Here is a 25,874-nt window from a genome sequence, read left to right on the forward strand (position 1 = left end):
TGCACGAAGACCGAAAAGAAGAAAAACACAAGATAAATAAAGTTTTACTTCATCGTAAAGGAAAAAATATATATTTTTAACTGATTGTAGATTCAAGTATAAAGCCATATTTGATGATCTTTTGTTACCAAAGCACTGAATTGATCTGAAACCTCAAGATATTCAATATACAATTAAATGCAATCCAAATCAAATTATTAAATGATAAATAACAAACGTTCAGCCCAAAAACTAAAACAATAGAAACAAGAGTACAAAAACAACCCTTTTATTTGACCGTAGTGGGCCAGTGCAAACCCCCCCCCCACCCAATTTACAGTCCCCCCCCCCCCCCCCCCCCAATTACCGACTTCAACTCCATGATTTGATAAACAGCTGTGTAGCTCCTCTCCCCTTCCGCCCGTACAGCACCATCATCACATGGGACAGTCGTAGATGTGGATGGAGCGGTCGTCTCCGGCTGAGATGATCTTTGAGCCTTTGCTGTTGTACTTTACACTCCACACCTGAACAAAACAGGAGCAGAAGCACAGAGAATGGGATTCAAGTGACATGAAAAGTGATATTCCACAATCACAAAAGTGTCCACATATTAAATATTATGCATTCAGCTATTTTAAAAAAAGGGAATAAATGTCCTTGCTTGGAGAAATTAACCCTTTGACCGACTGGATCCTCGAAAGGTTACAATGATGTTTTTCTATGTTATTATTATACAGTTTGTTCCGTTACTGTCCAGCTGCATTAAGACTGAAGAAGAGTAAGTCAGTTAAAGCACAAACCAAGCAGGTATACTAGTTAAAACTGGAGCCGTTACAGATGCTTTTTACAAACACCTCACCAAGTGGTGCAGAGAGCTGAGACTTAAGCTAACAAGGGCTACAAAAATGCTCTAAACAGAAGAACAAAGCCAAGCTGAACAATTAATTGGCTGCAAATTGTCCCTGAAGATTTTCATTTCCCGATGACACATAAAAACAATACAGCGGTCAGCCGCCTGTGATCTCTGAGGAGCCGTGATATTTCATTTGGAGAACAGATGAGCCTCCCCACAGGCGTCTGCAACCAGGGATCTAATGACAGCAGGGTTTATTGGTTTAGCCCGAGCTGAGACGTCAGAGAAGGGTCATGTGAGGGGCCACTCCGTGACATTGGCCGTATTGATTCCCCCCCACCCCAACACATCAGCAGATGCATTTTCTCCCTTTGAATCGGATTATAAACGCGTTCCGCGAGGATGCGCCGGGTTCTCTTTGTCACCTGGTCTTGATGGTCGAAGAAAGTGTTGATACACGCTCTGGAGCCGGCGTCCCAAACCTTCACACTCTTGTCAGATGAGCTGTAGGGTAGCACAGGAGAGAGGACTTGTTTTTAACAGTTTAAAAGTCAAACGTTGTGTTGTCTGGCTGACCTGCTCAGTTCATTTTGGCAGTGTGAACTGGAAACTTTGTCTGGAAAAACAGCCTCAGCTGACAAACGGTTTCACACGATGAGAGTGAAAGCTTGGGAGAGCAGACGGCTGCTAATATACACCGACAGTCAAAAACAGATGCTTTACATTATAGATTAGAATGTATTTACAACAGCGTGGTCTGTTTCAGGTCTATCCATATTTTCTTCTGGTGGTAAAATGTATTGTTGCAGACATGCAGGTTTTATAAAACGTAATCCTGTGTTATATGGCAACCTGAAGTTCCCTGTGGTGTTTGATTTTTACCTTGAGACGAAGTGGGTGTTATCTGGAGAGAAAGCCACATTAAGAACCCACGATCCGTGTCCACTCAGTGTGGTGGCCAGGTTGGCATGTTGCCTGTAAAACAATAGCTGAAAGTTAAAAACAAAACACCCTTTTTCCTTCTATCCTGTTTTTGTGTTTGTCACTTCTGGAACACTGGTGCGTCCTTCCCCTCCCTTGTGCGGTGTGTGTGTGTGTGTGTGTATATTACTGTGCATCTCTGAGCATCTCTGGCACAGAATACAGTTCATTCACAAACTCCTCAGCATCCACAAACTCACACGTCATATATTTTGATGTAGCCGTCGTCGGAGGCTGTGACCAGGAGCTGGGAGTCGGGGGAGAAAGTGAGCGATCTGATGGGCATGGCGTGACCTGAAGAGAGAGGAGACTTATTTAGCTTCCTCGCTGAGGTCTGAAAGGTGGTTGAACAATTAACTGATGAAAAGAAAACATATTTTAGTGGCTAAACATCTTCCAGCTTGTGCGAATCTGAGTATTTGCTGCTTTCTCTGTTTATTATAATTATAAATCTAACTTTTAGTCAAACAAAACAAGCAATCTGAACACCTTGACATCTAGAACATTGTGGTGGACGTTGTTAATTAATATATATATATTAATATTTGAACCTACCTTCCAGTGTGTGGAGTAGCTTTCCAGTGGCGATGTCGAAGATGTTGATGATTCCATCGATGGCTCCGCTGGCCAAATATTTTCCATCAGGGCTCTGAGAGGCAAAACAGAAGAAAACCAATGTTATCGATTCTAAAGACAGCTTCCAAAATTTAGACATAAGACTGGATGAGCTATTGCTAGTTCTAAAAGCCTTTAAAAATAAGCATTGGAGCTGGAGAGAAAGACTTAACCAAGTTAAAAGAAGGGGAAACACAAATCAAGATGAGTTACTGTGAAGACGAGACAGTGAGGTCACCACCCAGTAAAGCCACCACCCAGCCGGCCAACAGGACAATTTATGGCTCCTTACGTAAGCTATGCTCAAGATGAATTTCCCTCGAGTGTCCAGAGAATATTCCTTCTTGCCGCTGTCCACACCGAAGATGTTGACCTTACCGTGGTGGCTTCCTGTGGCAATGTGTTTGGAGTCTGGGGAGAAGGCGAGCGACCAAGCGTCAACTGGAGAGGAGAGCAGAAAGATAGAGAGGGAAGGCTGAGCATATTATACTCATTCTTTTCAAGGACATGTTTATTCTAATAATGCAGCAAACACAACCGAATTAATGCCATGTGTCTTTTCTGTTAAAATGTCTTTTTAATGTGTCTACCTACTGTATTGTCAGTTGTATTGTAATGTCAATCTTTAGCCAACAAGCCAAATATTACAACGTAAATCCACAAAACAAAGGTTTCACATTAACAGGACTCACTCCTGAAGACTCAAAATGTACTAAAATACACGACGTCCCAAGAGAGGAAAGAAAAAGGTCTCCAGTCCAGTGACCCAGACCAACCACTGAGTGGACTGGAGTGTCACTAATGGGAGGTGACATGACATTCGATGAAGTACAGCTTGGTTCAAGATACACAACAACAGAGACATTTGTGTGTGTGGGGTTGAGAGTAAAAAATAAAACAAGCTCTCTGTGCTACACAGCAGAGCAGACAAGCTGTCATCCCCTGCAGGTTGGTTTTTATACTAAACTCAGTGACTATTCCCATGTAGTGGCCTCATTCCAGTGCTGTGTGCTAAACAGTAAAAAAGGTAACAAGCACAACCACAAGGGTCATGAATTTAAATTACACAGAAGACAAAAGCTCTCTTATTCAAAATCTCAGAGAAAATAAAATTTAGTTCAGATGTCAGATATAGAGCTGAGGGAAGCATGCTCTCTCTACTCATCACGCTATCACACCACCCAATACAAAGTCATTTTAAAATGTTCCTGATGCTCTGAGGTCCAGTCATACCTGGTCCGGCGTCCATGGACTTGATCTGTTTCCCAGAATCGAGGTCCCAGACACGGATGTGAGCGTCGAGGGAGCTGGAGGCGGCGATGGCTCCGTTGTGACTGATGTCCACTGACACCACACCCAGCTGGTGGCCCTCCAGAGTCCACTGCAGCTCCAGCTTCTCATCTGACCTGCAGGAACAGTGAGAGACTATTCGGTCACGTCAAGTCAAATAAACTCAAACTCAACTTTTAGGCCAACACAGACAACTAGTTCTTAAAAGTGCTCAGATGAAAGAAATGTAACATCTACAGTTCAACAACTGGACAAAATCTGTACAGCCATGATGTGAAAACTGTAAAGGATGTTTGTGTCTGGTGAATATAGAGAGAACAAAAAGAGACAAAACACAAATACAATATTGTGCAAAAAAACATTCACCATTTCCAGACTTTCACCATATCGTCTAGTGAGCCGGTGATGATGGTTTCTGACCCATCCGACTCACTTTTACCCCACGCTGCTGTCCAGATAGCGTCATCGTGTGCTGAAACAAACATGACAGTGTGATTACAGGTGATGTTTAACACCTGAAACATGCGGGGCGGTTATTATGGTCGACAAATCCAATGAAAACACCAAAACCAATCATTTGTTAGCACGTCTCTGAATACTATCTGACTTTCCCCAGATTATCTGTTGTCCTCAGCTCTAAGCATGAACATAAAGTGTAATTTTTCATCAAGTTTTTTAAGCATACGTTACTCAAAAAGGAGTTAATTGTGCATTATTGTGCCAGCTGCTCTCTCTCTCTCTATACAACTAGTCCCCCTCTGTGTCTGGACAGGGAGGTTGGGAGGTGAAGCCTTGCGCTTCCCTCTAACGGACCAATACTGATACAAAACACCCTCACACTGACCTCATGCACCTTTCAACATCTTTTAATTATCTTATCCATTACTGCACTACAAATCAACAGCATACTATTTGCACTACTTGCATTATGTGCACCTCACTACTTGACTATCACTGCACAGCATTTCACATGCATCTACATGTTAAGTTATCACACTTGTTTCATTTATTGCTCATTGTCTTTTGTGCTTTAAGCTTCTGTTACGGCAAAATGCCTTGCTGGAACTCATGAAGTTCTCTCTCATTAGCACACATTTGGTTCTCTAGTGAGTCTTTACAGCGGGATGGTGAATGTGGGATTAACTTAAAATAAATGTCAGTGTTCATGGTTATGAAGTAGCACGTCACCCAGCACATCTGTGCAGCTCACTGATTTGTTTTTAATAGATTTTGGGGAACAGTGGAGCTCTATGACAATGTATGACAGTTATAGAAGGAGATCTGTTTATGCATGCGGTTACTCACCGTGTTCTTGCTTGAAAAGAATACTGTACTGAAATCAAAACACATGTCTAGTAAGTATTTGAGGTGTTTCACTCAGGAAACAAATAAAGTGAGCAATATGTTATATGTTGACTGTAAATGTGAGACTATTTAAATTGGTTGCTTACTTGAGTGCTCATTTTCTTGGTCCTGGGAGTTTGAGTCGGTTAGATTACCTCACGTTAACCTGAAAACAAACGTAAAGTGTGTTAGCTTTGACAAAGCAGGACATGTTCATTTAAATTAACTTAGTTTTCATTAGCTAACATTAGTTTTGCTGCCTTGAAACACACAGCTTATGGTCAACAGCTTAAATGTGTACAGCTGCCAGACTTAATGGGAAAACAGCCAAATCAATACCAAATTAAACGCAAGGTTAACAGCACAATATTTGTGTATTTGCAGAAGAAAAAGCTGCTAAACTACCACGGCTAACATGAGCTAGCTGTGACTAGCAGCGGCTATCATTGCAGGTTAACGCGACAACAAAGTGCAGTTTTCTGTAATAACAACTACCAGAATATCACGTGATCACCCAGTTTAACGGACTATTTATTTTCACGATAGGGTATTTAACTATGATGTAAAATGCGCTCACATACCTTTAAATCTCCTAATAAGATGTTTTATTCAATTTTTGAAACTCGGCGATTTACATGTGAGACGCCATGACAGCTTCGGTGTAACTTCCGCTTTCGTTCTTCTTCGTTTGTTTCAAAACGGTTGGCGAATAACGCCCGAATTGCACCATCACCCCCAGCGGTGCTGTGGAGATAAAAGCAATTACTGGAGTTGAAAAAGATACAGTATTTGACATTATTAATTACATGTAAAAACATATAAATACATTAAATAAACATAATTTAAAATCGAATAGGTGTTTTAACTAATAAAGCAATCATTATGATTTAAGCATTTCTGTAATTTTTTCTCTGACAACAGTGGGACAGAGTACTGGAAATATTATTGTGTAGATAAACCCACAATATTCCCAATTGTTTAACTAAGGGTTTCATTGATAGCCCAATTTAAATGTAGTTGTATGGAATTAATCATATTATACATATTTCTACCCAAACTTACAGCTTGTGGATAAATAAGTGATTTTAGAAACTGATTTTGCAGCGGCTCACGATTAATATTTGACTTTAGATGAGCTCTCTGCCTGTCTCTTGTCCGAAAGTAAAACCTCTGTTGTGCAGAGAGAAAGGCAAACCTGGGCCAGATGAGTTGGGTGAAAAATATTCCAATATTTTGACAGTTGGTGCAGCAGCAGTCTGAGCTCCACACACACTTAAAAACAGTTGTCAAGATAAAGTTTTAAGAGAATTATTCCAAGTGGAGAAAAGCAAATACAGCCGGTGTGTTTGAAATAACTCCTGAAGTAAAGCTGAAATGGGCAGTTGTGTTGTAGAGAAAGGACATCAGTGTGAATCTCCTGACAGCCTGAGTGAAGAAGATGAGAGATGTCCTATTTAGAGCAGTGTTTGTGTTACAGACTCAGCATCTCACCCAGAGCGATTTATTCTTGTATAGGACAGAAAAGTCTTTATAAATACCAGTAAACAGTCAGAAGATGCTAAAACCCTCATTAAACCCCAAATAAAAAAAATAATATATTTTTCGTGTTGGCAGATCAAGACATAACGACCCATCACTTATACTCAACAGTCAAACATCCAGTCTTTCAAAAAAATCTAGTTAAAAAATAACAAATCTTGAACAAACTCAAAATTCTAATATATAAATAAATAGATCCATTACATACTGTGGACAAGACTCATGAGAAGGTTGGATCATAGGATCCAAATTGGAATAAATTTCTGACTTGTTTTTATCGATCGCATACACCACCCATCACCCATCATGGACTGACTTCTTTCTAAATCTTTACATGCTTGTTCCAAAGGCTGTTGTATCAACATCTTCAGTAATGTTATTGTACTTTTTCATACATGCTATAGGGAGGAAAATGAATCTCCAAAAGCATATGAACACTGAAGATGTCAAGTTAACGTCAACCATCAAAATTGTACTTGTATTTTTCCTTTTTATTGGTCCTGCAGGTAACGAAGCTATTTTCAGCCAAGTGATTAATTTGTTATATTCAGGGAAATAATAATGAAGCCAGCGTAATGGCATTAGCTGCAGCATGCTGAAGGGAGAGGAAAGGAGCAGGACGTCTGTTGTCATTATCTTTTGATATGACAAAATAAAGTGCTTTGAGAGCAGAACGATATCAAATCTCTCTCTCTCTCTATCTATCTAATCATTCTGTTTGTAGATCATATTGAGGTATTACTGTAGTCTATTTTTGCCTAAAGACAAAAACTAAATATTAAATGCTTCTTTTTGATTGAAAACATAGAGTATAAATGGATATATTTATAGTAATATCGAGATAAAGATTGAGAAAACTGGTAGAAATTCAGAATCAAAGCTTCGTCCTGCACACACTTTTGGATACGTCTCATATTTCTAATATTCTTTAGATGTATAAAAGTGCCTCTTTGTCTCTGCTCTGTTCTTTAAGCACAGATTGACGCAATAATTAAATATAACTGCAAGAGGTCTTTAAAAATGCTCGCTCCTGATGTAATAATCCTTTTACTACTTTTGCCTTTTAAATGATCAGTCCAGCCTGATTATGGGATTCAGTCTTGGTGCACTGTGTCAATGGAAACTTTGTAGATATTAAAAGAAGTGGAACTTTTAAGCTGAGGTGTCTGTTTCTAAGAGGTTTTGAGTCATTTAAATCCGTCCTGTGGAAACTATTTCTGATCCAACACTTAAATATAACATTTGGGAAATGTTTGAATCTAGCAGAGTTGATTATAAAATCTCTGACCAGTTGTGTTTGGGTGTTGATACTCAGCATACATGCATGCCATGCTCCTGGTTTAAGTAGTGTAGTAATTGTCAACTTCCTCTAAAATCATTTTGATCATTTTCCCTTTCTTGCCGTTATCTCTGTGGACATAGAGATGAGTTGAGGACAGTGAAGGTGAATACAAAAAGGGACAGAAATAGTGTTTTGTCTTCATTTAGCTGCCTGCTCTTCAATGACTTGTACAAATCAATGACTAAATGGACTTGGAGTTGTCTAGCGCTTTTATAGTCTTCCGACCACTCGAAGCACTTCAACACGTGTTCAACATTCACATGCATCTACTGTATACACTGATGGCAGCTGCTACCATGCAAGGTGCCACCTGCCCATCAGGATTCTAACTAACCATTCATAAACACACATTTGGGGTTAAGTGTCTCGCTAGCGAAGACGGGGAATCGAACCTCCGATCCTCTGATTGAAGGACGACCCTGCTCTACCACTGAGTCACAGTCGCCAGTCGGTTCTAGGGTGAAACACTTGCTCAAGGGCACCTCAGCTGTGGCTGATATAATAGATACACGTTTCCCTGTTAACGCCTGAGAGGGATCAATAAGGAAACGTCGAGATTATTCATTCCTGGTGCAATAAAGCAACTTTTTGATCTATGTTTGGGGTTCGGGATTATTTTGGGCAAATTTACTGAATGTTTTATTATCTAGCCATTATTTTTAAACAGAGAACCAACAGAAGCACTTCACACAGTGAAAATATAATAGTTCAACATTTAAGAGTTTCATAAACTTTATTCCCTCAACTACATATTTTGAACATAATGGTTTGATTTAGAAAATTGAGCTCCTTCTTCTTCTCCAAAAAATCAAGTTGTTGGCAAAGTAAAGCACTATGAATACTGTCTCAAAGAACGGATTTAGTCGTTTCGATCCCCAGAGGACGCAGACACGTCAGCCTTGCTCTACAGTGTTAATGGGACAGAGCTTTCAGTGGGAGGGACCTCCGCTGACTCCCACTGAAGACAGTAGCTATAAAGGCGCTAAAGACAAGATTGCAGCCAGCACACTGGGGCATACAGACGAAGCAAGAGTGTGTGAATAAAACTAAATAAAGAAACGAAACACTTGGGTGTACGAGAGGCAGAGCCCAGAGCAGAGGAGACAGGAGCACAGGGAAGGAGGAGGAGGGTGAGAAAGAGTCAAAGAGAGACACAGGGAAGAGGAAAGAGAGAAGCATCAGAGGTTCTTTCGGAAGCCCTTCGGACTCAGCCTCAAGCAGACATGCCTAACTTTGCCGGCACCTGGAAGATGAAGAAAAGTGAGAATTTTGATGAACTTCTCAAAGCCTTGGGTAAGCCCTTTCCAGTCTCTTCTCCCCCCCCCCCTCCCCCCCGGTCCACAGCCAGCGCTACATCCCTGCATGAGGTTGACTATCCATCATGTCCATGTAGAAAAAGGCTTTTCTTGTTCTTGGAGAATGGTATGCCTGACTTCCAACAACCTCGTATTGTTCGAAGAAGCTCCAAGAACGCAGAGATCTACGGGGAGATGCTGCTGAAGGGAAATCCCTCGGCGTTTTACAGGAGATATGAAACACTGGATGCTGAATTCTAGCCTCAACAGACGTGGTATTGTTATATGAAGAGAGGAGGGGGGCACAACATTATTCATGTTAAGCATTTAAGTAGGGCACGCATTAGCAATGCCAGGGGAGGTCTCTGGAGCCCAGTGCTTTTCTCTTGTGTCCCATCTTTATTCATTCTTTTTCACCCTTCTTAGTCTTAACCGATGATTGTGATGGTTTAGATTTGGAACCAGCTTAACTGGGTCATTCAATTGTGTTGCGGTGCTTCGTCACGCCGAGACTGCTGAAACAGACAGGACACATCAAAAGGCTGTGTCTTTAGAATAATGTAGAAATCTTGAGGGAGTCCCACTGTGTGAGCACGAGCAGCTGCTTCGACAACTCTCCCAGAACTTTGTAGACATCAACGGTTCCTGTTTTAGCACAATCTGGAAAAGTTAAGCTGAAAAGTGAACAGTTTTGTACGTTGTGAAGCTGAAACAATTAACAGTCTAGTTGTTTGTGCACACATGGAGTATCTGAGTGAATATTTAACTTTAACAGCCTTTGCTTTTTGTTTGCAATCTCTGTTTAAACACCCCTACCTGCTATATTACACTCTGCTGTTTTAATAGTTTAAAATATAAGGCTAGTGATATTCTACATTAGTCTTATTGACAACAATAAAAAGTATGGCCTTTGTCGTCAAAGCTTGGTGTACTGCAGCTTGTGTATTATTCCGCAGCTGAAAATAGTCCCCAGAAAAAGCACTAATTACTCCTGTTCAAGTTACATTGTCTAAAATCTACAGTGCCCAGCTGTTTTAGGAAATTACTAAACTTATTGAAAGTGTGTATTTGTAATTTGTTATTGAAGATTTACATCTTCAGTAGGATAGATGGGCTTGGGGCTTTTGGAGTATTACAGACTGGGTAGGGAAGTCAGAAAGTGTTGAGAGACAGACTAATGCAATGATGGTTTTGGTCTTTTCATGGGATTTGTTGACAATATGAAAAACATAGAATAATGTCCGCCTTGTCCTTTAATCCAACGTTCTCTTTAAGACCCTAACATCATCGAGTAAGCCATAAAATCTATCCTTAAACACATTCACTTAAATCAACTGTAAAATAGTTTAGATTTGAAAAAAGAAAATCCCCTCAACATCCCCTTCCCATGTTTTGATACAAGGTCCATAAGGAAACTGTCCCTGGCGCCTCATCCATTCACGAACACATTAAACCACATCTGCTGGAGCAGATCACTCGTTCGTTCGTACATCAGGTCTCGGTCAATGGGGAGCTGCGATGGGCAACTACAGTGGATTCCAGTGCCGCCACTTTCCATCAACATCCTCATAATTATCTGTTGACTCTGAGGTTTCTCTACAGTAGGAGGGGATTGTTATAACCAGGAGTGAACATGCTGAGTGAACAGAGCTGTACGAGTTGATCAGACTCACAGTTTGCTAATTGAGAGCAGGCATGTGAGTCTCCATTTGATCAAAGAGTGTAAAAAATAGTGCAAACTTCATATACAATTTGACTACTGTGCGAAAATGTGGATTTTTTTGAAAGACTTCCCTGATTCAATGGGGACTGCAAATTAAATGCAAACTGCTGGACTGACTGAGGAAATGATCTTTACTTTCTAGGTTTCTGGAAGATCATACTCTTACTTTTGGCTTCTTGTAATAATATTGGTGAAAAAGCTGAAGTTTATTGTCCTTTCGCCAATTCTTTGGTCAAACATGAAGCATAAAAACTTCTATTATCAAAAAATTGGCGAATGACATTTTGAGAACATGTCAATTGTCCAGAAACAAGGATAGACTGCTTGGCTCACTGATGCTCATACATATTTAATGCTATAAAACCACATGGCGTGATCCCTCAGATCGTGGGTGGGGCCGAGTGTAAGCTGTCAAATGAATATGTTTTTATGCCTGGGAGTTGACCAAGCAACACCACAGATCTTGTTTGCAAAAACATAGCTTTCTATATACTCAGTTATTTCTGGTGGTAGGAGAGGACATGAAATATACAGGACGTTGGCAGGACATGAAGCCAGATGGCCTTGCAGAGTGAAACCGGGCATGCCAGAGTGTTGCCACAAGCCCGGGCAGCACCACAAGCAGGATCACCACTCTTACAGCCACCAGACAAAACGGCGAGTCGGTCCTGACCTGACCTCACATCCTCAAGAGTTCACTTTTTTCTTCTGGAAATGGTTGAATTATCTCTCACGCAGGCATAAGCACCCAAATTCCACAGATTTTTCTCAATTTTAATAAATAGTTGAGGTGTCTGTCAGAGCCAAAAAAATCATTTATTGTGTTTTTTATTCTATTTCTTTTTTATACAATGAAACATCTACATTTCTTGTCATTCTTGGTTAAAATGTAGGCTTTGTTCCTGTTCACCATACACAGAAATACAAGGAGACATGCAGCCAGCATGTGCCCCTATATTTAAGGTCTAGAGTCTGATAGAAGCTGGCATGAGGGCCTGGAGAGGTCTAATCTGTTTGGGGGGGTCGAGGGGGCCAAATAGAAAGACAACAGAACATACTGGAAGAGGTTTCTGTGAAAATGTTAGCTCCAGCAGAACAAAAAGAAGCGTCTTCTCTCTGTTTCTCACTTTATTTATCAGACACAAATGTAGCCTACATTTGATTTTGTTGGAACAAAAAAATATATATGTATTCCTACGACTGAGATGCAGCTGCTTTTGCACATTTTTCTCTTGCATGTCTCAACTTTTCAGTATCTAACAGAGATCAACCTTTAGCCTATTTTCTGCCTTTCTTCTATGTCTGTCTCTCTTTATTAAAGATGTAATGGAGTAATCTATGACTCCTGTTGACCTCCGTCTGTAGTCAGTAGACGCTCCTTTAATGGTAGCCTCTACTGGATACAAAACCATATGTTTGTGTCAGCGGATTAGAACAATCGTGAAACTGCATTTTTGAAAGTGCAAAAATAACATAATGCATATTACTGTAATTAAATATAATAACAGATATGTCTGTTTGGCTCTTTTTCAACTACAAACCAGGCTTAAAGTGACACAAAAGTCGGCATGTTGTAATTTATTGAGTCATAGTGATCAACTAACCTAAAACATCCACAAGGATATTTAATTTGCTCTGCGACAGTGAAACCTCCCACTAATTTCCCCTTTAAAAACTACATGAATCTTGGTAAAATTTTGACTCGTGTTTTCTCCCTGTTGTTCTGACGTGGGTTGATCCTGGTCAGGAGTGAACACCATGCTGAGGAAGGTGGCTGTGGCAGCGGCCTCCAACCCCCACGTGGAGATCCGTCAGGACGGTGACAAGTTCTACATCAAAACATCAACCACTGTGCGCACCACCGAGATCAACTTCCACGTCGGTGAAGAATATGACGAGGAGACCGTGGATGGACGAAAGTGCAAGGTAGTATTGAGAAAATAAGGTATTTTAAATATTTAAATAAGAAAAATTCTCTCTGCCGCAACTCAGTGAAACATATCCAGCACTGCAAACGGTTGGTGTCACAGTCATTAGAGTGCTATCATATACTTTTATTAATGGCATTGTGGGGACTCACCTCCCATGTAGGGACAGATTTGGAGTCCCGCTGAAGTTAAACGGATAAACTCTCGGGTTGAGACTTGTAGTGTGGTTATGTTAGGGCTGTGATTGGGTTAAGTTTAGTTTGAGTGTTGGGGTTAAGTGTGTGGTGGGTATTATTAAAGTTAAGGCAAGTTCCCATGGAAAGAATGCAAGTCAATGCAATGTCCAACTTAGTGACAAAAAGTGTGTTTGTATTTTGTGTATTTTGTGTATTGTATTAAACATGTTTCAGAGACAAAAATCTGTTCACACACTCAACTCCCATCTGGTGAGATAAAACTGTTAAATTCTAAGGGTGAAGACTTAGTTCTTTATTAAGATGAAGACTGCGGTTGAGGTTATTGGGGTAAAGGATGTAGTCGTTAAGGGTTAAAGTTAGGAAAGGCTTCCAAGACATTGATATAGGTCAATACAATGTCTTCACAATGACAAAAACAAGCCAGTGTGTGTGTAAACAGTTACAAAGAAGCTTTGAATCAGTCAAAATTCCCTGCACCACTAGTATTTATTATGAAATATAAACACAAGGATATCTTCTAATCTTTGACATACATTGCCTTTCATTCCCAGAGCCACATCCACATATGTGTTTTACCTCAACATTTGGAAGATGTTAAAGTGATTAAATCTGTCTCTGTATTAACAAACATCTCTTTAACAACCATCTACAGATATCTAATTGAATATGTCCTCTAAACTTTCACACCATTTGGTATTCTCTGTGTGTTTGTATGTGTGTATTGAAGGTCTTCAAAGCTACCTTGCGTGCTACTGTTGAAGACGGTTGAATGAAAAATTAATACCTCCTTCCAGTTTCATCCATTTGTATCATCCTCACATCTGTGCGGCTGGATTAAGGGCAGCTGGAGTTGGGGTGGATGAGTTTCTCTCTGAACCTCTTCAGGCCCTGAGGGGGATTTCTCACATCCTGGTAGACAGTCAGAGCTCCTACAGGTTTGGATAGTAGGCAGAGACATTTATTCTTTCATTTTTTAGGAACATCAAGTTTTTACAAATCCTTGGAACTCATCACAAAATTTGCTAAAATACTTGCAGTAATCAGCAAATTATAAACACAAAAGTAACATATAAAAAAACATTCAAGCACTGACATTAACGCTGTTCTCTGTTATATGTAATATGATAAAACTGACTTTAGAGACATCTGATATGATCCCAACACCGAGGCTTTTGCGTCATCTGTGTAATAAATATATAGGTTGTATAACAAGATGAAGTGGATGAGGCAGCTCGGTTGTTGAGCCTGACAACATACGATCACATTCCCAAAGCATAAACGTTTTCTCTCTTAGGATTTTCTATCTTACTTCATAAAATGTATTCCTTTATATGTTGGCCAACTCGTGATAATACATGCTGTATATTGTAACATATTATGAGTCTTGAGGGAAGAAATAACACAAATTAATCATATGTTTTTACTGAGATTTTTCATGTTTCATCGCGATATAAAAACCTACAACTTTTATGTTCAGTGTGATGTCAATTTACACAACAATCCAATTGCACCGACACAATGTAGTAAGTCAGTGCTCCAATTTAGAGACGAGACGCCACTGAGTCACTTTAGGTAACGAGATATTTGCATTAATGGTCCAGAGGCTGACATCTGTTTATCGCCCTGCTGCTTAGTAACCGGCGTCTGAGCTGGAGAGAAAGAGAGTCCTGTTTGGTATCAGGGTGGACACACAGTGGGTAAACAACATGTACCTGATATGTGAGGTAGGTTGGTGTCAAAAACAAAAAATCATGACCACTTTTCAACTGGATGGTTTCAGCAGCCACCACACAAACACTCTTTTACAAAAAGAGTGTTTTTCCAAAGTTTCTCTTCCAAGAGGGCTGAACAGTTTCTGGTTCTATCCTGAAATGTAAAACAGAAAATCCACCATCCTGAAGAATTCTTTGGCAACAGAAAGCAGTGATATTCATGCTTGTGGAGAGGAGATATAGCACATGGAAAAGGGAAAAATGTGTAATCGTGTGCATGCACTACATTAATTCAACAGAATTCTGCCAAAAGCCTGAGAAATGTGAGGTGGGTATTTTCTGGTAACCACATTGCCTTTCTGGCTTTGAGCAATGCAGAAGTCATTAAGGCTGAATTTATGTCCTGCAGCCATTACATTAAGATGCAAAGTTGCACCGCATAATGTTTGTCAAGCAGCAATCAATAGCTAAAGTCTGAAAAATACACTGTTGTCTTTACCTTTCATCTTGTAGTAACAAGATGTTGCAGTCAAGGAAAGCAGACATGACTGATTTCAGGAGACAGTGTGGCTTCTTCTGTCTGTGCCCTGAGGCATGCTGGGTACTGGGCAGGGCTAGACGGCGCTCAGTGTGGCTTCTTGCTACATGACGCCTCAAGTCGAGTTGTCATCACACATTTGCCACATCCACTTGTTTGGGACTGAGCACCAGCATCACAGAAGGTGTTGAGACAGTGACATGTTTTTCAGTGTTTTGTGTCTGTACTGCAGCACACTGGAGTTAAAGGTTCTCTGTTCGATATTTGACATCATTCAGTAATAATTATGAGCCGTGTTGGATGGAGAGTGTGTATTTTCGGAGCAATGGTTCTTCAGAAAAATGGGCGTTTGTTTTCAGGATAACAAGCTGGTTTCAGAATAATGGTCCATTGGAACAACGGGCAGTTCCCTGTTACAGATGATTGCACTGTTAGCGATGTTAGCACTGCTAGCTGCAAGCCGTTGCCTCAGGCGTCGCCATGTTGAGAGCCGTTGAGAGCCAACCCATATGCTCTCAGTTTTACATTTAGCACCTTTAAAGACGCTTAGGCTATTGTCCAAGATTGAAGTTGACTGTATCCATATTTGGTGGATATTTTTATTTACCTACAATTTTAGAAAAGTATGTCATTTTTGATTATATTCTCTATATCCTCCGTAACCTGTAACCTATTTCCGAATAATAAACACGTTTGTCCTTCCAGTACTTTCAAAGTTGCTAAAATAAATGAAAGACTCTTTCAGCCAGTAGCTCTTGAGCTGTTTTCACACTACGAGCGACACAGCAGGCTACAAGCTATTCTCAACGGAAGCTGAATAGTCCGGCGAACACCCCGAGCTGGATTACAGAGCCAATAGAAAACATTTTTTAGCTGTACTGAATATTTACCTTTTTTTAATTAAGCGGAAATCAAGAAGGTGTCTCTCAGCAACAAGCACATTGTGTTTTTGTGTGGCAATCATTTGCACGAGTGAAGCTAAACCTGCAGGAGGCAGCGCCCACTGACACATGTACCCGGAGGGGCAAGGGGGGCAGTGTGGGGTGTTGGCGGACTCTCAGGTGGAGCGAGTCGGCAGGAGAACCCAAAGTGGGTTTTGGCTGAGGCCGGCTGCCTCTGTGGTTAAAGGGATTACACGCTGATCTGTGGCTGGCGAAGAGCACAGGGCTGATTAACACCGCCACAAGGTTAAAAAGCTCCAGTTAATCTGCGTGAGTGCAGTGGGATCAGACGGCCTCCTCTCACTTACAGGAGGAGACAGTGATAAGAGACTTCCTGTCACTCTCAGAGACAACAGAGAAACAGACACCAGATGGGCGTTGGTGCAGAGTGGGGGTCAGCATGAGGTGATTATGATCCTGCTCTGATGGATGGAGGTGTTTAGGTGGAAGACAAACTTGAGGTTTTGCTGCTTTGTGCAGCTGAGGTTGAGTTTTGAGAAATAAAACAGCATCTGTGGTGCAGCAACATTTTCATCTGAACTCATAAGCTTAATTTCCCAGCGCAGGAGAAACCAAGTCACTTCTGGGCAGAAAGACTCTTTCTTTTAACCCAGCTGGTTGCTGTAGACACAATCACAAGCCATGGGGCTAAAATGGAGAGCGGAGATGTTAAGGATCAGAAATACAGCCTGTTGATACAAATATTTGACTCAAGAAACAGATGTAGCATCCACGAAAGAGTTTCATCACATACTGACAGAAAGTGCAAGGACAAGATGCCATATTTATTTCCAAATAATGGACGTTTTACCCCCCGACAGGTGATCCTATAATTTAATGGTGAAGGCAATATGTGAGCTGCAGCCTTGGAGAGGTTTGGAGTAAACGGATTAAAATGGGTATGTATTTCCAGGACGGGGTGGCTGAGACTCGAGCATGACAGAGTGTCATTTAGCATGGAGAGGCAGGAAAAGGCCTGCGGCGAATGACAGGAAAATAAAAAATCTGTTGGAAGAGAAGAGAGTGGAAAGACTTACTTTGGAATGATTCTGATAAACACTCAAAATATTGGGTTTTGGATTTGCGGCCCCATTTTAGACTGTACTCCCAAGGCTGAAACATTCTTTGTCATTCAGTCTGCTCCTCAGGCACAAGTCTGTGACATCAACATATTTAAAGCTATAATCTGGGTTGATTTGGTAGCACCAGTGAATGCTGGTGGTTGTGCTTAAAGTGATCATGGATGTATTAAAGATGCTTTTCTCATTCACTGTTTGTAATTACTACGAAAAGTAATGCACTATAATTCCTATTTAACCCATCTAATCGTGGACCAGGGCGTGCAGGGCTGCCTCTATGGAAGCCTTTGACGATTGCCGCGTCACACTCACCTTAACCACACATCCGTAGCTGTCGAGCACTGATTGTCCGGACGCAAAGGCATTACTTGGAGGCGCATAAGATGGATTTTCAAGTGATCTTCTGATCCTGCGATTCTCATGTGATCTTGCGATATCATGAGAATCCAAGGTAACATTAATGGTACTGCAATGAAAAAAAGACCAAAAAGCATTTTCCCCATGAACCAGATTATAAAAAGCTTCCTTAAAATTGTTGGCAGGACACTTCAAACTGCAAACAATTATTACTCTTAGAATTATGAATTCCAATGTAAAGTCTATGGGGCAGGCAGGAGAAACACTGAGCATGTGCAGGGAGCCCACTGGGGGCAGCAAACAATCGTGAGCTGCTGACTGTCGGCAATGCAACGCAGGAGCTCATTTTATCTGTTAACAACACAGCCAAACAAATCGTGGGCTGAGAGGGATCACCACGTCATTGTGTTTTAAAAAAGAAGAAGGAAGTTAGTCAACAATGACGTCCGACACAGTGATGCTGAACTTGAGACGGTGCAATAATAAGCTCAGACATCCGTCAGTCTAGCAAGCATGCCCCAGAAAGTCCCATTAAGCCTTCTCTTTTAGGGAAAAAATAAATAATAAGACATTTTACAAGAAGTGGAACGATTAAATAGGACCGTAACTTCTTACGGAAACCCATCATTCCAGAAGTTGGCACATTTTGATCGGAGTTCTTCACCGTCAGTTAGTTTTGTTGCACTTAGTGTTAAGTGGTTACCGGGAAAGTGTAGCTTAAGTCCCTTCTGCTGGTCCTCACCACTCAGACGTGGTGTTTGTCACTTGGTGAAATATGATAAAGAGCAACTGTGCCTCATATTTTTGTCCTAAGCATAAGGCATGAGCTACTCAGAGTGGGAAAAGCGATGAGCAAACACTGACGTGAAAGAGATAATGTGATCAAACAGATATGAGTCCAAGACGGAGTGAGCGTGTTATTTTGGGCTCTGAAAGAAAAGTTGTAAAATCCAACATAAAAACTTTAAACCAATCAGGAAATGAGATGTTCTCCTCCTTTTAGACACACAGTTTGTGTCTGATAAGCAATGGGAAGTCAGTGAGAGACTGAACCAAAGCCAAAGGCAGCAGATGTTCTGATAAGTAGCCTAAAAAGCTAAAAAAAAAACAAAAAACAGGACATGGTAAAAAAAGAAGAAGCTATGCAGGATGAATTTGTCTTGGTCTGAAATGTGTGTGCACAAGCTCTGGTGTGTTATTTGGAAGAGAAAGACGATGTGTGAGAATTTGTCTGTGACTTAATGTGCAACAGGGAGAATGAGAGAAAATCCATCCGAGTCAGAGGCTGAGACGGATGCTAACTTTAAAATGGAGCCGTAGCTAATCGACTCTCTGGGATCTGGCTGTAGAAAAGCCCTGCTGTTGTTCAGCTTGGCAAACCCTGTGGACGGACGCCCGCAGGGATCCATGATGGCTTTCCTTACCTTTGATATGGTGATTAACATTTGCCTCTGAGAAACAAAGGCTACTGATCCGTCCAACATTGAGCAGGGGTGTTAATAAAATACAAACATTGTACAAATTGCCAAACAAATTGTCTTTGAGCAACACTACAAATCTGCAGGAACATGCTCGAAAAAACATGATGGCATCTCATTATAGGCCCGTCTAGATTTCACTTTAGTTGAGTTGGATTCAAGCAACCGCAGCTTTGATCAGTTCCAGGGTTTTGGAGTGGGATCACTAGCTTGAGATGCTATGTTGAAAAGGGACATGCAGGACATGCTTTATTGAGAGGAGAAACAAACATCAGCAGCGTGGGAAAATATGATCAGAGTCAGATAGCAACGTGAAGCCAACGCCTGTGAATAGTAAACTAATCTCTGGATTGGGAAGTTTAACTCTAAAGTAGAAGTAATGGTTTGATGTTTTGGGAATTCTGCATACTCACTTGAAGATTGGTGAAGATTGATAAAACTCTCATATCTCTCAAATATGAAGCTACAGCCAACTAACCAAAACTAACTAAATTCTGGAAACAGCTAGGATGACCCACCAGCACCTCTAAAGCTCACTAATTAAGTTATTTTAACACTTTGGTTAAAGAGACTGCCTCCTGGCTTTAACAGATAAATATGATCATGTTATCAGACTCTTCACTTTACCCTCCGTAAAAAAGTAAAACCTATAATTTCCCAAAATGTCCAACTCTTCCTCGAACAGAACAGCTTTTGCGTCAGTAGACAGTTGAGGTAATGAAATAAGAGCTCAGCTAATGGACCCTAAGCTCAACAAAATGATAAATCCTCTCCATTAACACAAATTAGCGCCACAGGGTCACCTTGTTGCTGCTCTTTTATGGATTCTTAGCTCTCTGAGTCAGTTACTTCAGGAGAAATTAGTCCTGAAGTCAAAGTCTGACTAATCCTGTTGAAGTCATTTGAAATGTTATTGAAGAGAATTAGCAGATGGAGACCCTGATCGACCAAAGAGCTAAGAGGATTTTACAGTATTATATAGCTTTGTTCATTGAGGGCTGGCCATGGATGAATTAGCACGGGACAAATGTCATTTTAAAGTAGGCTGGGAAATATATGGCCAAAAATATATAGACATTATATACAGTATGATTGTTGAAAATATCATTCATGAACCGTGAGAGTGAATCTGCTGCTATAACTGCCTCCACTCGCCTGGGAGGGTTTCTTTAAGGACCTGGCTTTGTCTTAGATATCATTGTACTCTGTAGCATTATTTTGCTGTTCTGGAGCAACAATAAGATTAAATGGTGTTTTTTCTCCACCTGATGAATGTAAATCCAATTGTCACTCTTTTAACTCATGCTCTTTTAACTGGTCTCCACCAACTCGTAAAGGTAATATCTGTCCGTTTAGCTTCTAAATGCTCCACTGTTCTGACCGTCTAGTCTCTAACTGTGTCCGGATGTTCTTTGGTGCTGACCAGGTAGTTTTATTAAGGTCTCATTTCTAACCACATCAATCAGTGATGCTGGCATAAAGCCTGGCATTAAGTGACCCTTTAAGGGTACGCCTTGCTGATGTGTTTCTACCTTCACTGACACCACACTGACCTTTCCACCTTGTTGCGCCCCCCTCTCCCCCCCTGCAGAGCCTCCCCACCTGGATGTCGGAGAACAAGATGTACTGTAAGCAGACTCTGGTGGATGGTGGCGGCCCCAAAACCTTTTGGACCCGAGAGCTCAACGGCGATGAGCTCATACTGGTGAGCGCACGGCAATGACTCATCAAAGCTTCTTAATAGACTACTGCTTAGAAACGAAAAAAGAAAGTCATTCTTTGCAAAGACAAATGCTCTGGAGTTCAGGCGATTAATGAACTCTCATTTCAGGCTAGACCAACAAAACGAAGACACAAAGTTATTCCCAGTACAGAGAGAGTGCGATCTGATGGGTAGCTAATCTGTATGGGTTGTCTGTTACGTGGCTTGTTCTCATGGAGACTAGAAAGACATCAGGTGCATGCATGAAGATGGGATTTTCGAGCAGCTAGTGTCCTCTGTTTGAGAAATAGTTAATGAAACCAGGCAGGGAGTGCATGAAGTTACCCTGGAGATTCATCCGTAAAGGAAATGAGAGAGGCCGTTTCCCTAGGAGCCGAGCTTTCATCCACCCTGCAGAGAGATGTTGAAAGGAGAACAAGAGGAGCTGCTACGCTGACATTGCAGTAATACCCTCTGTCTTTAGCTAGATTAATATGGGCAGAAGTCAATGGGTGTAAAGCCCCTCGAACGATGTGCAGGGGAGCCGTCCAAGACCAATGGACCGGACGAACAGTTCTCAGGGACTCAACAGCTTTCCTCTCTGAGCGTTCAACGCTCCCACGCTCTGCTTTGTTGTTCCCAGAGTATTTGTAAGATGAATGTCCAAAAGGCAAAAGCTCGAAGCGATAACATAGAAGGTTTAGATGCTGAAAAAGTAATCACAGGATGTTTGATTAGCTTTATATTAGAAGCAAGTATTTGGAAGAAGCAGACGAAATATTTCAGCGGTGTGCATTTACAAGAGGGATTTAAATAAATTCCTTTGCATTTGATTGGACTTCCATGTCGCTAAAAGTTGCAGATTGATTGGTTGATGCATGTCATGATATTATCGGTTGAAATTGGTTGGTACTAGCTTACGTAAGTACACGTTGTATTTTGTTTTACAGGAAGAAAAGATGATTGAATTTTCATAAATATATTGCAGAATATAGCCGTGGATGGGATCTAAAAGGGTTGAAAATGCATTTTTTCTTAATCATCTTGACATTAAATAGCATCTCAATATTGAAACAGAATTTCCTCATTATTCAGAGGAAGCCAGAACATATTCAATCTTTTCTAATGTTTGGGTTATAAAAGCAGAATGTGTTACAGCGCCTGCCACTCTGGTGACACTTTGGCCCGGCTGCCCTGGAGGAGCTGAAGCATTCATGCACTATAATGGAGATTGATCTGGCCGCGTTGTGACAGCATCTGTGTCTCTCTGCTCTTCTCACCTCAGTCCTCCCTTCTGTCACACCATCGTACAACCTGCAGATGAACTATGTTTACAGTGCAGCTTGTAGAGTCTCAGTTTGGACATTTTCTCATCAGTGTTCACAGCGAAAAGCCACGCGGAGACACATTCTTCCATCACATAGTCGGGTTTACAGACGAGACATAGGTAAATGGTATGAGATTGGTTCTCAGTAGATGCATCTTGTATTTGTTACCACAACAACACCAACAAGTAAATCTTGTCATCGTTCACCTGAGACAGCCGGACGAATTTTGGTGGCACAGCTGCTTGATAGTGTCTGTGTAAGCGTGAAGGATAATAAGTAACAACTGCGCAAAGAAAGTGGGATGACCACATCGATTGGGGAAGTGAAAGTGAAAATTCAAAATCTGTCTTCTCGAAATTACATTTATATATCTCTAAATTGTTTCCCAATTAGATGGTAGTGGCAAACATATATAATATATAATGCCTGGATTATGTTCAGGCAAATCTTTAGCTAATACAAATTCTGTGTCATTAAAATCCTGAAAAGATTTGAAGCCTCTCTTTAGAAAAAGAGACGAGTGTCATCTTTGCACCCAGACAACCTCTTTCTTTTGGGACAAGCATCTGGAAAAACCAAAACAAACACGGTCTGAATCTGAATCATATCTATCTGTATCCAAAATAAAAGCCTCCAGACAACAATAATAGAGCGTCAAGACTCAAAGGAGGACGAGCGATCATAAAGCAGTGGTCTGATTGGCTGTGGCAGTTCACACTGTAAGTGGGGCACATTTCCATACGATTTGCATGATTCGTTTAATTGGTTTAGTCTGAAAACATTTTAAGGCCAAAGTCGTGTGGATTTTCTCCGGCTGCATCAGCCTGAAATAAAACGAAAAAAATGACAGCAGATCAGAGGGTTGGACTCAATCACTTCAAGCTTGTGCATTCAAGGGACGCATTAATCCGTTATGAAGCAGTTTCTTTTGGTTTCATCAATAATTGTTTGCAGTATGACCTACATTAACGGCCATCATTTTGACTGTGATGTTGTGACACACATCATTGGTTGATAGGATTTCCTTGACATTATGAGATCAATCATACTGCAATATGGTGATACTGTCATAACCCAACAGTCCTTAAACAAGTTGAGTTTGTGCATTTTAGAATTGAATTCAAAGACGTCTTTAAAAAAGGGGAATAGAAGAGAGACGAGATTCGTGAGGTTCAGCTTGCTAGAAACAAACTAGTTTTTACGACGTGTCATTCAGGCCGCGTCTAAAGGCAAAGGTGTTTAAACCTGATGCAAATGGGCACACACACTGCCTCCCTAAGCTCTCTCCAAACAGTGTTTGCATGTCTTTGTACAGTAGTCCACATGATCATTTGTACAAATGGCACTCGAAGGCATTCATTGACACACAAAAAGTGACAGAATTAAAAAAAGAGAGCTTGAGAGAAAAGTTTAAATCCTGCCTTGTCATCCAGACACCTGGCCAATCACTGCGTGAGGTGGTTGTTGGATTATTAGCTTTGGAAAGTTAACCTTTAGAAATTGTCAGATACAGCCTCCCAACCGCCAATTCAGGCGTAAGTGTGGAAGGTTTCAGACCCTGTGAGCAGGCGTTCAGACCAAAATCAACCACCTTGCATTGGGTTTAAACAAAGCAAGGGGCTGTGTTGGTAGTGGTGTGTGTTGTTTCAGGTACCGGTGAGACATGAAAAACAATACAGGAAGTCCAGTTTGAGTAACAGGTCTGTGAAATCGGCGGCTTTTCCGATGTCAACAGCACCAATGGTTTATAATACTCTGGAGTGTTAACTTTGGGGTTATTGTGAGGTAAACAGAAGAAATACGGAGTTCACGTCACAAAGTAATCCACCCTGTGCACTTGCATGTATTTGACTAATTATTTTGGCGAAGCCCCCTGCTTCACCAGTCTGGCTCCGTTGGTATAAATGTCAAGTTGTTCAGTTGCAGCATTGAGCTCTGGGCTTACTGTCACATGTGTTTGTTGGATTAAAAAGCAAATGGCTTTAAAATGTGTCGCTAATTTAACATTTTCTGCCAGCTGACTGTGAGGGCTACTCACTATCAACTATCCTTTTGTTTCCTCCAGACTTTCGGGGCAGACGACGTAGTGTGCACGCGGATTTACACCCGGGAATGAAGCCCCTTAACCTTCATCAGGACAAGACAGACGCCCAGTTGGACCACAACAACACGTTAAACCCCAACAACACTCTGTCATGCTAACACGCGCGAAACGCATTTGCAAAGTATCCTGTGTAATCTCTCAGCATCAGTCTGCATAGTCTCCACAAACTATAGCAATGTCTCTGTAATCTGGTTTTCTTGTAGTGAGTATTGTGTCTGCAGTACAGTAGCTGGATATCTCAGTGTCCATATCTGCAACCCTGGTGTCAGCTGTGTACGTAGGATTTAGTCATCAGTTGCATTGATTAAGTATTCATGTTTAGATGAAAGGAAACAATAAAAACACGGAACAAACAGTAGCAGAGCCTCTTTTTTAAAATGATATGCTAAAATGTACCCACATGGAGTTATCTTGTAAACGACATATCTTCACGTTCAATGTTTCCAGAAGCCAAACAAACATTTCCTTCGTCATAAAACCACTTTTTAAAAATAACTTTTAAGAATCTGCATTACTTACATCAGCTGGCAGTCTTCTTCTTTGCCTCCTTTTGTTGATGTAGTGTCATACTTCTTGACAAATTACTGCCACCAACTGTCAACCAGTGGAACAGCGGGGCTTGCATGCATCGCTCCATGGCACCACTAGTTGTCCAAAACACCACAGAGCATCTTTAAATAAACACCAAGTAAGTATGGAGGTTATAATTTCATTGTTTACTTTGGAAATACAAGTTGACGAAAGAAAAGTCACCTCAGGTCCATTTAGTAGCTGCTCTGGAGCTTTTGAAATCACATGGTCTTCAGCAGCAGATAGAGCTTCATCAGTTGTAATGGAGTTGTAAAGATTAAGCTCTGACAAATAGTGATAACATTGCGATTTTTTACACATCCTGTGCAGCAGTGATGAAACATGGCACTACAGTACCTCAAAACATCACAGCGGTGACCTGGGGCTGGGTTTCGCTCGAGCCAGCCAGTGCAGCTGTGCTTTCTCACCATTCAAAAATCTTAAAGTGTAAAGACAAAATGGACAACGTGGCAAACTCCATCTCCTAACAAGAATCCCGTGATGTGATACAAAGCTTCAGAGCAGCTACTGAATGGAGGCACAAGGTAAGGTGGCATTATTTTATCAACAAAGAGGGATTTAATCTGCAAACTCTTGTTGAAGTGAAGATACAGACAAATGTAATCGTTTAAATATTAATCAACTTCTGGGACCGAAACAGTCTCTGGCTTTGGGAACAAAAGCGTTGATGTTCGGAGTTACATATCAGGCTGAAAGCAGTTATGATAGTGGAGACATAAAAAAAAAGAAAATGTAAGAAACCTCTGACTCCCACCAGCCTTACTACAGTAATAAGCCCTATGAACTTGTGCTCCTGAAATCTCAAAGACAACACAACTGGTGCTTGTTTGGAGCAACCTACAAGAACTCCCAGTTGCTGATGAACTCAGTCACACTTCTTAAAAAGCCCTAAACTGCCCCTTTAAAACCAGCCCTGGCTTTTAAAACCCCACATCCCATCATGCTCCTGCCTCAC

The 25,874-nt window shown here is 41.0% G+C and overlaps 2 protein-coding genes across 2 annotated transcripts; one reads left to right on the forward strand and one right to left on the reverse strand.

Annotated features, from left to right (window-relative positions):
- Positions 1-333: 333 nt before the first annotated feature.
- On the reverse strand, positions 334-5,731 carry skic8 (SKI8 subunit of superkiller complex). Its single transcript, XM_031864284.1, has 11 exons — positions 5,647-5,731; positions 5,173-5,231; positions 5,027-5,054; positions 4,088-4,193; positions 3,665-3,837; positions 2,724-2,872; positions 2,372-2,465; positions 2,017-2,110; positions 1,718-1,810; positions 1,261-1,339; positions 334-506 (listed from the first exon to the last, which is right to left on the reverse strand). Exons 2-11 carry the CDS (start codon positions 5,182-5,184, stop codon positions 417-419), a joined length of 918 nt encoding a protein of 305 aa, XP_031720144.1. The 5' UTR covers positions 5,185-5,231; positions 5,647-5,731; the 3' UTR covers positions 334-416.
- A 3,201-nt stretch (positions 5,732-8,932) lies between these two features.
- On the forward strand, positions 8,933-24,686 carry crabp1a (cellular retinoic acid binding protein 1a). The gene is made up of 4 exons (XM_031864010.1): positions 8,933-9,239; positions 12,712-12,890; positions 20,786-20,899; positions 24,290-24,686. Exons 1-4 carry the CDS (start codon positions 9,170-9,172, stop codon positions 24,338-24,340), a joined length of 414 nt encoding a protein of 137 aa, XP_031719870.1. The 5' UTR covers positions 8,933-9,169; the 3' UTR covers positions 24,341-24,686.
- Positions 24,687-25,874: the final 1,188 nt, after the last annotated feature.

The sequence above is a fragment of the Anarrhichthys ocellatus genome, unplaced genomic scaffold, assembly GCF_004355925.1.
Source record: "Anarrhichthys ocellatus isolate YVR2014 unplaced genomic scaffold, GSC_Weel_1.0 scaffold2, whole genome shotgun sequence".
Lineage (NCBI taxonomy): Eukaryota > Metazoa > Chordata > Actinopteri > Perciformes > Anarhichadidae > Anarrhichthys > Anarrhichthys ocellatus.